At 40.5% G+C, this 13,395-nt stretch overlaps 1 protein-coding gene across 1 annotated transcript; it reads left to right on the top strand.

Annotated features, from left to right (window-relative positions):
• Positions 1–5,953: 5,953 nt before the first annotated feature.
• Positions 5,954–6,301, top strand: LOC112062371 (S-phase kinase-associated protein 1-like). The gene has a single exon (XM_055089056.1). The coding sequence runs from the start codon at positions 5,954–5,956 to the stop codon at positions 6,299–6,301; it is 348 nt and encodes a 115-aa protein (XP_054945031.1).
• Positions 6,302–13,395: the final 7,094 nt, after the last annotated feature.

Genomic DNA, 13,395 nt, shown 5'->3' on the forward strand with positions numbered 1-13,395 from the left:
GTGTCTTGCGGTATTTCAGTGAGAGAGGTGAACTAAGCTAATTGATTCAGCTTGAGTCTAACCAATTCAGACTCCTGGGTCCTTCCCCACAATCCAAGTGTCCCTCCAACTTGCTTTATGTTTCTTCCTCCAGCGGAATCGGTCAACTCAACTGTCCTTCACCTCTCCCTGCATTTACATCACTCCATCTCTAACCATGCTTTTTCCAAGACTTCAATTCTCTTCCCTGTTTATGTAAATTCTGCTCATAACTGTTCTACCCTAGAGCAAACATTGTTCTCTTTTAAGTTTGCCAAATTTATTACCTATAGCCTATATTAGTTTGTTGGCATTTAATCATATTTTCATTCATTACATCCCTTGCATCGTTATTTAACTTTTTAACATTCTGTAAACTCTGTCTGCAGAAATCATATGTTCTATTTCTTTGTTTTCCCCCAAAGGCTACAGCACAGCCTGGAGAGCATACAGAATATACACAGTTAAATGACTATTCACTGTTTCGCCTCTGCAAATTATATTTCAGTGCTGGAAGATCGGAAGCATTTAAACAGACTATTTATTTTGAGAAATCAATACGCTTGTATAAAATATTAAAAAAGAAAGGCACACTCTTAAATATTCTCAGAAATGTGAAATGTTCAGTTTCTTTAGAAACCCTGAACATGATGTTTTTCTCTTGTAGGCTTACATATTTGCTAACCATAAATGTATATGGTACAGGATTGCTCTACAGGAAAAAGATTCTTTTCCTCTATAGGATAACAACTGTCTTATAAAAATAAATAAAAATTTAAAATATCCTCTCCTGAAGGGAAGCTGCTGTCCGACTTAGAGCTAGGTCTCAATTCCACAGCAACTGGAGGTTATTTTTAGTGATTTTTCACATCTACCTCACGTGGTTCTTTTCGTTCACCGTCCCTTTTCACATATAGATTGTCTCCATTTGAGAATTTCCTGTAGTTGTTCCTGACTTTGATAATCACCTAATCAAAATCCCTATAAATAGTCCACGTAGTAAACTTCTGCTAATAACACTTTGAGCTGTTTTAGGTTTCTTCTACCTCCATTTAGTCTTTTAACCAAACAAATTGCACCTACTGTTTGAATTATTTTTGTTTTTGGAAAAAAGATGAAACACTTAATGTATCAAAAAGAGGAACGATGACACATCTACTGTATCGTGAGGACACCATCCAGAGACGTTTTAGAGTACCAGGTTCTAGACCCTCTTCCTTCTCTACAGCCACCATATTTCTCTAGAACCAAATATAGTATATGACTTCTGAATTTTGAGTTATTTTAGAGTTTTGAAAATACTTTATATATCCTGGACACAGGTGTTTTATGACATATATGTTTTGCAAATATTTTCCTCCAATCTGTGGTATGTCTTACCATTCTCTTAACAATGTCTGTGAAAGAGCAGAAGTTTCTAATTTTAATGAGATCTGATTTGTCAATTTGTTTTTTTATAAGCTGTGCCTTTGGTGTCGAATTTAAGAAAGCTCTCCTTAACTGGGGAGAACTGACACCTTAACAATACATTCTGACACATGGATGGGCTATTTCTCCATTTATTTAGATACCTTTTAATTTCTTTTAAGAATATCATTCCGTGTACAGTTCTCCCACATCTTTGGTCATTTTTATCCATAAATATTTCATATTTTTATGCTATTTTAAAGGATATTTTATTTCAATTTTTGAGTTTGCTGCCACTGTAGTGCAGGAAAGCATTTACATTCTTCTTTTCTCTGTACTTTGGCCTGTCTAGTAATTAAATTGACATAAGACAGATTAACAGGAGAAAAACAAATTTAATAGTCTATATAAAGGAGCTCATAAAAATATAAACTCAAAGAAGTAAACTAAGCAGATTTTTTTTACATCATTTAGACAAAGAAATAATAAACTTGTGAGAAAGTGACAAGAAAAGGGGGTTCAGGCTTGAGGTAAACTGGTAGAAAAGTAACAAGATTTGTTTATAGAGGCTTCTTGGCCCTAAATCCCCTTTCTATGGGGATAAAGATGCCTTTCTACCTCTTGGTTCACAGAGGGTAACTCTCACCTGGGAGATTTATTTCCTGCTTTCTGCGGGACAAAGGTCAGAGTGTTCTTCTTGCACTGGCTGTTTCTTCCATAACTTTAATTCAAAATAATCAATGTGCCAAAATGGCATATTTTGGGATCTCCTTCCCTGAGCCCCATCACTAATATTGAGAGAAAGAATTGTATCCTAAATCTTACCAAATGCATTTAATAGTACTAGTAGCCCTTTAGCAGATTTCATCAGAATTTCTAAGCAGACAATCATATCACCTGTGAATAAAGACAGGTTTACTTCTTCTCTTCTAACTCGGATGTTTTATACTTGTCTTATTCCTGAGCTTATGGGGAAAGCATTGAGTGTTTCACCACTAACTGTAATGTTAGCTACGGGTTTTTCACATGAAATTTTCTACACTGAGGAAGTGTCCTCCATTTCTAACTTCCTGTCAAATTCTTTTTTTTCCTGTGATTATTGGTAAAATCACATGGTTTTTCTTCTTTAGTATGTTAATATGGTCTCTTACTTTGATTTATGAGGGTTAAATTAACCTTGCATTGGTGAGATGAACCCCTTTGCCACAGTGAAATAGCCTTTTTATGTGTTATTGGGTTCGATTTGCTAACGTTTTGCTTAGAATTTTTGTCACTCTATTAATAAGAGATATTGGTCTGTAGTCTTATTTTCTTGTGCCATCATTGTCTGTTATTGGTAAGAGGGCAATGCTGGCTTCACAAATTAATTCAGATGTGTCACCTCATCCTCCAATTTCTCATGTATTGGTAGATGTTTGCTGGAATTGGCATCATTTCTTCTTTACGTGTTTGGTAGATTCACCAATGAAGACATCTGTGTCTAGAGTTCTTGTTGCTGTTGTTTGGAAGATTTTTAACTACCAATTTTTGAATGATTATTTTTTGTTTGTTTGTTTTTATTGGTTTTTTAATGGTTTTTATTATTTTTGAATAACCATTGGACTATTATTGTACCTATTTCTACTGAGTTAGCTTTTGTAGTTTGTGTCTTTCAAGTATCTGTCTATTTCATCTAAGTGGTCAAATTAATTGGCATAAATTTTTGTGTAATATCCCCTTGATTTTCTTTTAATATTTTAATATCTTTTATGATCTCTAGTGATGTCACTTATCTCCTTCCTGATAATAGTTATTAATATCTTCTCTCTTGTTTGCTTGTGATCTTAGTCATGGTAGAGATTAATCTTCTTGATGTCTCTCAAAGATCTAGCATTTGGTTTGATTGATTTTCTCTATTTCTTCTGCTTACTATTTTATTGATTCACCTTTAGTCTTTATTATTTGCTTCCCTCCACTTTCTTTATGTTTAAGGGGCTCCTCCAAAGGGACAGGCAGGCTATGCTCATTAATTTGAGATCTTTCTTCTTGGCATTCTACAAACATTGATACATTGTGTTTTTATTTTTATTCAGTTCAAAATACATTCTAACTTCTCTTGATTTCTTTTTCACTCATGAGCTATTTAGAAGTATATTATGTTATTTACCAATATTGGGTGTTTTCACATCTCTTTCTGTTACTGATTTCTATTTTAATTCCATCGTGGTCAGATAATTTACTTTGTATGACGTGAATTCTTTAAATTTATTAATATTTTTTCTTTTGCCAGAATATGGTCTTTCTTGGGATATGTTTCATGTGTACTTGAATAGAATATTTATTCTACTCTTGCCTTGTACATCGTTACTGATTTTCTGTCTACTTGTTTTTGTCAATTATTGAAGGAGGGTTGATGAAATCTCCAAATATAATTATGGATTTGTCTTTTTTCTCCTTCCAGGTTTATCAGTTTTGCTTCATGTATTTTTGAGGTGTTATTATTAGGCCAAAATGTTTAGGATTATTATTTTCTTTTAAGGCTTTGACCTTTTATAATTATGAAATAAATGTCTTTATCCCTGTTAATAGTCTTTGTTCTGAAATTGACTTTGATAGTAATGTTCCAGCTGTTTTTTATTACTGTCAGCATGATAGAACTTTTTCTGTCCTTTACTCTCAATATATTTGTGTCTTTATATTTAAAGTGTATTTCTTATAGTCAGCATATAGTTAGGTGTCGCTTTTGAAAGCCAGCCTAATATCCCTAACCACTTAACCTAATGGGATTATTGGGATGGTTAGGTTCAAATTTATAATTTTGCTATTTATTTTGTTCCTTCCATCTGTTCTTTGTTTACTTTCTTATTTTTTGCTTCCCTTTATTATCATTTTAATGATCCTTTTATATCATTTGTTGGTTTGTTAGCTATTAATATTTGTTTTATTAAGTGTTAGTGTTTATAGCATATATTTTTTACTTATTATGGTCTACCTTTATATGCTATTATAACACTGTACATATGGTATAAGGACCTTAAACCCTTTAAGGTATGAAACCTTCAAATTTCGTTGGTTTCTTTCTTCTAAGCTTTTATATTTAGGAAGTGAATTTTAATTCTTAAGAATCTAGTATACATTTGTTTGTTTGTTTATTGTGAAGGCAGGGCTGAATGTCTCTTCTTTCCTCACAAAAATTGCTATGGGAACATTGGGACAGGTATCAGTTTCATTTTTCTATGTGCCCATTTTTCCCCCTTTAACTTTACATTCCTTTCATTTTAAGAGCTTAGCGCTGTACTCTTTCTGTATCACACGAACCATGAGGATTTGAGTTTAAAGGTTTCGTCTCCATAACTCTTTAAAACATAACACCTATGTCTATTTTGTAATAAAAGACTGTCTCTTGTTAAAAGAATTTCTGGTGTGAAGAAATAGACGACAGAAAGGGGCAGGGGAGACTTTTGGTCAAATCTTCAGGGAAGTTCTCAACCAATTGCGGACAGGCAGCTCTGCAGGCCTGCCTTGGTCTCTGTCCACACTCCTCCTCTCCCTGCTCCAGGGAAGGGACAGTGAAGCTGAGGACCCACCCGAGCCTTAAATAGAAGCCCCATGTGTTTGATCCTGAAACTCCAGCCCTCGAAATCTGCTATAAGGAAATAGTTCAAAAATGAGGCAAGTATTCACATATATGAATACTTATTTTAAAATACCATCTATTAAAAAACAAAAAAGGGAGACAACTTCAATACTCCCAAATAGGGTCTTAGTCAAAAATCATGCTGATATATCCGTTCAGTGGATACACTGGAATGTTGTGTAGCCTTTAACATTGACACTGTAGAAAAATATATGAAAGCGTAGACAATTACTTTTGAGAAGGAGTTAAATTAAGAAATAATGATCAAAAACTCTACCCTGATACTAATATTTAAAAGCAAGTGCTAAAGAATTGGAAGAAAATCCACCTAATCATTAACTGTCATAATCTTTGGGGGGTTAGTTATAGGTTAATTTGATTCTCGATTTTTACATTGTATGCATTAAGATTTTATTTTTTACAGTGAACATGTATTACATTTATAGTCAATAAAAGAAAAAACATGTAAAAGTGAGAGAAAATGATGAGTCAAGCTCTCACTAAACCCCAAACCGGTGCTTCCCTGGTGAGTTATTGTTACAAAGTGGAGCTTCTCTGTTTCCACCTCCCCCGCTGAAGAAGGGCCGTGCTACCCCCATGTCTACAGCTGCTCATCTTTTAGAAAAGACAGACCGGTGTCCTCGGGAAGGATGGCTTTCCCCAGATGCATACCTGCCTTTTACAACTGTTCTGAAAACTGTCTCAAAGCAACAGAAATAACCTCTAACCATTGATGAAGTACCAGGATCTGTACTGAAAAGAATGCCTGACTGATGGGACACTGCACTTAGGGGGCACAATTAGGAACAAGGAAAGGGTTGGCCTTGTTCTCCACTTTTCTGTTTTTCTTTTTGCAGACGCTGCCCTGCTCTCATCAGCCTCTGGCCCTCCATCTCCTTGAGTCCTAACACCATGCCTTCAATAAAGTTGCAGAGCTCTGATGGAGAGATATTTGAAGTTGATGTTGAAATTGTGAAACAATCTGTGTCTACTAAGGCCATGCTGGAAGATTTGGGAATGGATGATGAAGGAGATGATGATCCAGTCCCCCTGCCAAATGTTAATGCAGCAACATTAAAAAAGGCAGCAAACTACTTGGACATCAAAGATTTGCTTGATGTTACCTGCAAGACTGTTGCCGATATGATCAAGGGGAAAACTCCTGAGGAGAGTCAAAAGACATTCAGTATCAAAAATGATTTTGCTGAAGAAGAAGAAGCCCAGATATGCAAAGAGAACCAGTGGTGTGAAGAGAAGTAAAATTTTGTGTCTGATGCTGTAACACACTATAAGCATTGTTCCAAATACTAGTTGCACTGCTTTGTTTTTAATTGTTAATATTAGAAAAAACAGTCCACAAATGCAGCAGCAAATCAGTTGTATTAGCAGAATGTTGACCTCATTGCATGTGTAGTTTCAGTACAGATTCCAAACTTAGGGCTCAGTTTCTTCTAGTATGATCAAAAGTTGTTTTTTCTTTACTCTGAATAAAATTGAACTGTGGGTTCTCTATTAAAAAAAAAGAGAGAGAGAACAAGTCAGATTTCCCCCGCCCTTTTCTCTCCACTGCCCTCATCCAAGTGTTTTTGTACCTGGCCTGGCTGAAAAATGTCCTTGCTGACGTCGGGGAAGGACAGCCGTCTTCCTGTCCCCTCTTAGGTTCAGTGGCTGGAGGCTGTGAATCAAACTGTTAAAAGACAGATGAACAGGAGGGGAAAAAACAGCGTTCATTTACACATGCAAGACACAAACGCCCAGGAGAACCGGGGTGGGTGACCTAAAGGGGTGTTAGAGTTTGGAGCTTAGAAACCTCGCAACAGAAAAGTGATAAGACAAAGGCAAAGGGGTTTGGGCTCCCCGGGGTGGTAAGTTGTAGGAAGGTAAGTGTGTGCGGAAACTAACAGAAACTAAGGGTTCTTAGGGAAGGTTATTTTGTGCGGATCCAACTTGGTGCCGACCGACCCCCTGTCTCCAGCGGTGGTGGTTATTCTCCTCCCGGTGGGAAAGGGAAGGAGGGGTACCTCCACCAGGGGAACTGGATGTCCTGCTTTCCGGCAGAGACAGGAAGGATGGAGAGCTTTTCCTGCATCTGCTGTCGCGTGGCTACCTTCAGCTCCAAGTCATCCTTCTGGCAAAGTGTCACATTTGGGGGTAACGAGTCCTGATCCCCTTCACTGCCTCCCGTGTTCTGGAAAAGGACGATGAGCCCCAGTCGTATCGAGGGTAATGAGGGGCCCTTAAGTCACAGACATTTTTTTCTAGCTGCGTCACCTATGAGACATCAGCTCATCTCTAAGGGGACAACAGGATTTTAACCTCTGTTTTCATGGGGGCTTAACTTTAAAATTGCTACCATGAGACAATTGCTTGGAAATTGACCAAAATAGTGCTCTGTGAATTATATGTTCAGATAGACACACATAGGTTTTCCTGATCAAAGCAAATATTTTAACACTGGATGCCCACCCGGGAATTCTAAAGTATATCAGTTGTTACATTTTCATGTGATATAATAATTTTTCGGACATCTTGGTCTATTTAATGTGCCTTTTAAAAATATTTTCTGCCTTGTATTTCACTTTAAACATAATCTGTAATTTAAAAAAAAAATGTCCAGCTTGGTTTTTCCTTTCTCCTTCTTTTTCTCTAAGGCTTAATTGATAAATGCTTAGTGGAGAAGCAATTGGTTTAAATATTAACATACAATGAACACGTACTAAAAGAGTCAATTAAATCAGGATGAACTAACCAGAATCCTCCATTAATGAGACCTTAACGTATATTCCGCCTTTTGAGGAAAGTGATACCTTGTAGGAAAAAATATTGAGAGCAAGACATTGAGAAAAGGAAAATCAGGACCTGAGGCTATGACACGGGCTAATGACCTCTGAAGCCCCTGCGTATTTGCAATTTCGTGCCCATTCCAAGATCCCCACTGAGGAGTAGAATCATCTCCTTACTTGCCTTTTTCCTAGACTGGGCTCTGGGCTCCTTAAAGAGCTCATGCATTAGGTCCCCACCGCACGGTGCCTGTTCAGAGCAGGTTTCAGGAATGAAGTGATGATAAAAATGAAGGTCCAGATAGCCTGCATGGTTTTCATTCATCCAAAAAAAAAGTATCTCCATTCTGGTTCTGGTGAGCACAGTGTTTATTAAGGTAGGTAGAAACATCACCATAAGAAGCATCACTCTATTGGGGTTGGGGGCTGGGGGTGGTTCCAGGGGGTAGTGGGAGCCTGGTGACCCTGAGCCCCTCCCCATTAAACCAGTAGCTCTCAGCCATCTTCTCTGGGGGGAACTCGAGGCTCATTACGGCCATGAGTCTGAATGAGGGTGTGTCTGCAAGTGTGCAGTGGGAGATTCTTTTGCAGTAAAAGAAAGTGGTTAAATACTCAAGCTCTGGACCGACATGCCTGGGTGCAGACCTCTGCTCTGCTAACTACGTGGGTACTTAGTTTGTTTCATGGGTTCAAGTAACCTTCTCATGCCTCTATCAGCTGGAAAACAGCAATAGTAATGGTAAGAACGCCATAGGGCTGGAGTGCAGATTAAAAAGCATGCTGCCTCCCAAAGTGCCCGACACATACATACATGTTGATTTCCATGTCAACTTAGAGAACCAGCCCAATACAGGGGCCCATCAGCACAGGAGGTCATCGATTTCCTCCTCAACCATTCCTTGGAGACTGGGCTGCACCCCTGCTAAGCTTGGAGCTTGCAAGGAAGCAGCGCTGTCTCTGGTGCTTCAGGGGGCTTCTTGCTATTGAGCACGTGTTCACATTCTGGGCTTGCTCCTTAGGCTGGATTCTCAGAAGCAGACTGTCTGAGTCAAAAGTCAGCACCATTTCCAAAGCTGCTTTCCCAAAAGTTTACGCTGCTTGATCCTCCAACCAGAGACCCTCATCTTTCTGCTTCCCTACTGTACCCTATATTTTCCCATTCTCTGACGTTGAGAGGATTCTACACAGAAATGTGAAAAAAAATAATGTAAAATCTAGGCACAAAGTCTATTAGGAACTCTTGGAGACTCTGCAGGGTGAAAGGCAGACAGATTAGGCGGAGCCAGAGAACAAAGGTCAAGGTTAAGAGTGAGGAGGTGTGGACTAGAACGGTCCACCCTAGAGCCCCATACAAGGCGGACCAACAGATAGACCTTCCATCTTTTCCCCCAAAGCAGGAGGGTTCCATAATCCATCACACTTTCTGACCCTGGGTATTTTCTTTTCTTCTCTGCTAACTTTGTACTTGGACCGAGTCCTTCAAAGAGAGCTGAGTGTTTCTGCCTCAGACTCAGATGAAACTCCTTGTTTCCTGCGTTTAGATCAATAAAAAGGGCAAAAATAATTTAAAGAATTATTGACCTTCTTGGTTGTCTGCACACATTATTTTCATCTTGCTCTATATCTGCAACCATAAGTGTATTTTTAAAAAAAGGAAAAGGTAAAAACTATATTTTTGATCTCACTAGAGCATCCCTGTTGCAATACGTTATCTCTTTGCCTGCCGAGAAAATGTGCTGCACTTCTTTATGAGAGGAATGAAGGTTTATACGTCCTGTCTTTGTTCTGTGCACACCAATTCCAGCTCATGGCTTCAATAAGCTATGACAGTTTGAAGCTTTGGAAATGGTCAGCTGGAGGCAACAGATGATTCCTGAATTCCATCAGAAGACGAGACCATCGGAGGTGTTCTCCCAAGCCTGCACACGCTTCCTCAGATTGTGCTGAGCTGATAGAGAAATTTCTCTCCAAACCCAGGGGGCCAGAGTCCTTGAGCTCCCAGAGGCTTATGCCCAAGGGAGCCCAGCAACCCATTCATAAGCCACTATGTGGCTAATCTATAAATTAACACCCCCTGGTCCAAAGGCCAGCCAATCAAGTGTAATCATATGGTACCTGGATGCCCGGGCAGGAAACACTCAGGATGAATTTAGCAGAAAACCTCCAGTTCATCATCAGAAGATGCCATCAGCTCCTTCTATTTTTGTGGCAGTGGTCTGATAATCAGGCTTTTTGTTCGGAATCACGCTCTCGTGGAGAAAAGGACAATCAATTGTTTTGTTCACCCTCTCCTCTGACACTCATTGGTACCTTGACTGTGCAGTTTCCATGAATAGCCCTGTGTCCAGACAAAGAGATGAGTTGACGGGGGTTTCTGCCTTTCTAGGTATTCACAGGTTGGCGCTGTCAGTGCTGGTGGTGGACGGGGCCGGAGCAGAGCGGCGGGGGGAGGACTGAGTCAGCGCTGCAAACCACGTGGTGACCCCGGAGAAAGGAAACGCTACTCGTCTGACACAGAAGGTGCTGAGTGGTACATGCTCCTCGTATTTCAACGAGCTTTCGATGCCTTAGTCACACTTTCGCTAAGCCACTCAGTTCTGAACTTACTGCAATCATTTTCATTATGCATCACGTATTGACCCTTTAAAGGTGTACCAAGTCCAGCCGAGTCTGATGAATTTGCGTTGAGCATCTGCTATATGCACACGGGTCTTTGAGCCTCCAGGCAGGACTCTAGTGATGCTGAGAAAGCAGACCTTCTTCCCACGTAGCCCCCAGCCGCAGAGGGATGAGCCGTGTACACACAAAGGACCAGCACCGAAGAGACAGGCGACACCTCATAAAAGGGTCTGAGGGTTTGGAGAGAAGCGAGGCCATGTGGGATCAGCCAGGGTTTCTGAAGGAGCTGTAATTTCAGATGAGGCTCGGAGGGTCAGGCAGGTGGCTGCTGTGAGTCGGAAGAGGTGGGGAGGCTGCAGGGGGCCACCTGGGCCAAGGGTGGGGGGCACGTGTGCAAACAGGTGGGAGACAGAGGGATACGGCGTGCCGAGAAGCTCGTGATGAATTCCGCGGTGAGACCCCAGTGAACGTTCTTCATCTGGGGAGGCGCCTGCTTGGAGGTGTTGAGAATACCAAGGCCTGTGTGGATTTGGCTTGACAGGGCAGCCTCAGACCCCCTCAACGTTTCTTGCTTTTTCTTTTTAACAAACACACATGTTTTTAGACAGGTTTTATTCCACTTTCCTCCACCCTGGTGGCCTCAGCTACAGCCTGAGTATGTATGGCCAAGTGCCCCAGGATTCGTATCATGGCTTGTACCAACTGTATATTCTCTTTACCTTTCTTGGAGCTATACAGAGGGATGCCCCTTAATCCTTTATGTAAATTGGCTGGAAAATATTTATTTCAACAGAGAATTTGCCTTTTTAAGAAAGAGATGTAAAATAGGGAAATGCAGTAAATATTTTAATGGAAAGCCATTTCAGCAAATGGCTTGAAGTATTAGCAATAAGCTTTCAGAGAAAGTTTGGGTTGACATTTGAAGTCTGTGGTACCTGTAGAAAACTATAAATTGTGTTGGCCAGAGTTTTGCCTTCCGTCTATACAACTTTTTTTATAGCTGAAATGCCCTGTTCATTCAGATTTGGGCTCTGCTGCGATGTTTGCTACTCTAAAAATCATATCTGTTTACATTTTCGTTATTTTTATAACCTATATTTTAAAACATAAGGTTTGTTTTGATTTTATGGGGCTTTAAAAGCCTCTACAGATACGCGATGGCTATGAATTATTCAGACTGATGTTTTGGAGCAGTTTGTGGAAATTACGGCCATGGTGTATACTTAAGTCACAAGTTTCATTATTATTAAAATATTTTGAGAGAGCCTCTACCATATGGATGCCTGTATCCAGTGCCGGGGGTCAAAAGAGGTTGAAGGAATGGTCGCTGTCCTTAAGGATATCATGCTCCGCTTGGTGACACAGGACGGAAAGTAAAACACTCCCCAAATATAATATTATTGATACCTCGGTGACAAGAGCAGCAGGGGGCTGAGGGGAGGGCAGGGCTAGACCTGAAAGGAAAGGGTCTCTGGAGGATGATCCAGTGCTTTGACAAAGCAGGTTGGGAGCTGGGATGCCCCTCAACGTTTCATTTTTGTCATTTCCCCCTCGTACTGCTTTCAGTTTGATTGTTATTTTAATTTTAAAAATTTAGAATATTGAATATATTTACTTTTCAAACTTTGAGAGATACAAACGCTTTCACAGCATTGCCATTCGAAAATGAAACACTTAGGTATAAATCTAACAAAATACATATGAGATCTCTATGAGGAAAACTACACAATTCGGCCAAACTAAATTAAAGAACTAGAAAGTTCCCAAGATGGCCGAGTAGGAAGAGCCTAAGCTCCCCTCCTCCCATGGATGTACCAAAATTACAGCTATTACAGAGAAATTATTGTTGAGAAAGACTGGAACCTACCAGAAAAATCTCTTACAACTAAAGATCTAAAGAAGGAACCACAGTGAGATGGGTAGGATGGGCAGAGTCATGGTAGAGTCAAGACCCACCCCCCTGGGTGGGCGACCAACAGACAGGAGAATAATTACAATTGCAGAGGTTCTCCTCAAGAAGTGGGGGGTCTGAGCCCCACATCGAGCTCCGCAGCCCAGGGATCCTGCACCAGGAATATGAGACTCCAGAACGTTTGGTTTTAAGGTCAGCAGGGCTGACTTTTGGGAGACCCAGAGGGCTGAGGGAGATACACTCCACTCTTAAAGGGCAAACACAGAATCTTGCATGACCTGGGTCCCAGGGCAGAAGCAGTAATTTGGAAAGAGCCTGGGTCAGACCTACCGCTGATCTTGGAGAGTCACCTGGAGAAGCAGAAGGAAATCGCATCTCACCTGGGGACATAGACACTGGCAGCAGCCACTTCAGGGAGCTCGTTCTACCACCTGGACCCTGGTGATGACAAGTGATGTTGTGGGACCCTCCCTCTAGATTACTAGCCTCAGGACCCAGCCCCACCTCACCCACCAGCCTGTAGGCACCAGTACTGGGACACCTCAGGCCAAGGAACTAACTGGCGGGGACGCAAGCCCACTCACCAGGACCTGACCCCACATGACACCATGGCATGGACACTAGACCCGGGACCCCCAGGGCCCTGCAGCCAGAGACCCCAGGGCTGGCTCTGCCCACCAGAGGGCAAATGAAAACAAAAACACAGTGACCCAAAATCTATGGGATGTAGCAAAAGCTGTTCTAAGAGGGAAGTTTATGGCCATTCACTCTTACCTCAGGAAACAGGTAAAAATCTCAGAGTTTTGCTAATAAGCATATAATCATCTTACTGAAAAAATTAAATTTTATTTTTGAAAGAATAACATAGAATTTTGAGGCAAAAGGAGGTGATGCAAGATCCGTACCCAGGCAAAGGTGTCTTTTATCTGTGAAAGCAATGAGAAACCTTTTTCAGTTAGATATAGACACAGATATGATTCATGCATCATTTTAAAAAAACTGATTGAACAACCACCCTGGCCAAGAGAGAGATGAATAAAAAT

Source organism: Physeter macrocephalus, chromosome 12 (assembly GCF_002837175.3).
Source record: "Physeter macrocephalus isolate SW-GA chromosome 12, ASM283717v5, whole genome shotgun sequence".
Lineage (NCBI taxonomy): Eukaryota > Metazoa > Chordata > Mammalia > Artiodactyla > Physeteridae > Physeter > Physeter macrocephalus.

Bases quoted from the DNA above. Each gene is read 5' to 3' on its own strand.
- LOC112062371 (XM_055089056.1), top strand. From the start codon at position 5,954: ATGCCTTCAATAAAGTTGCAGAGCTCTGATGGAGAGATATTTGAAGTT.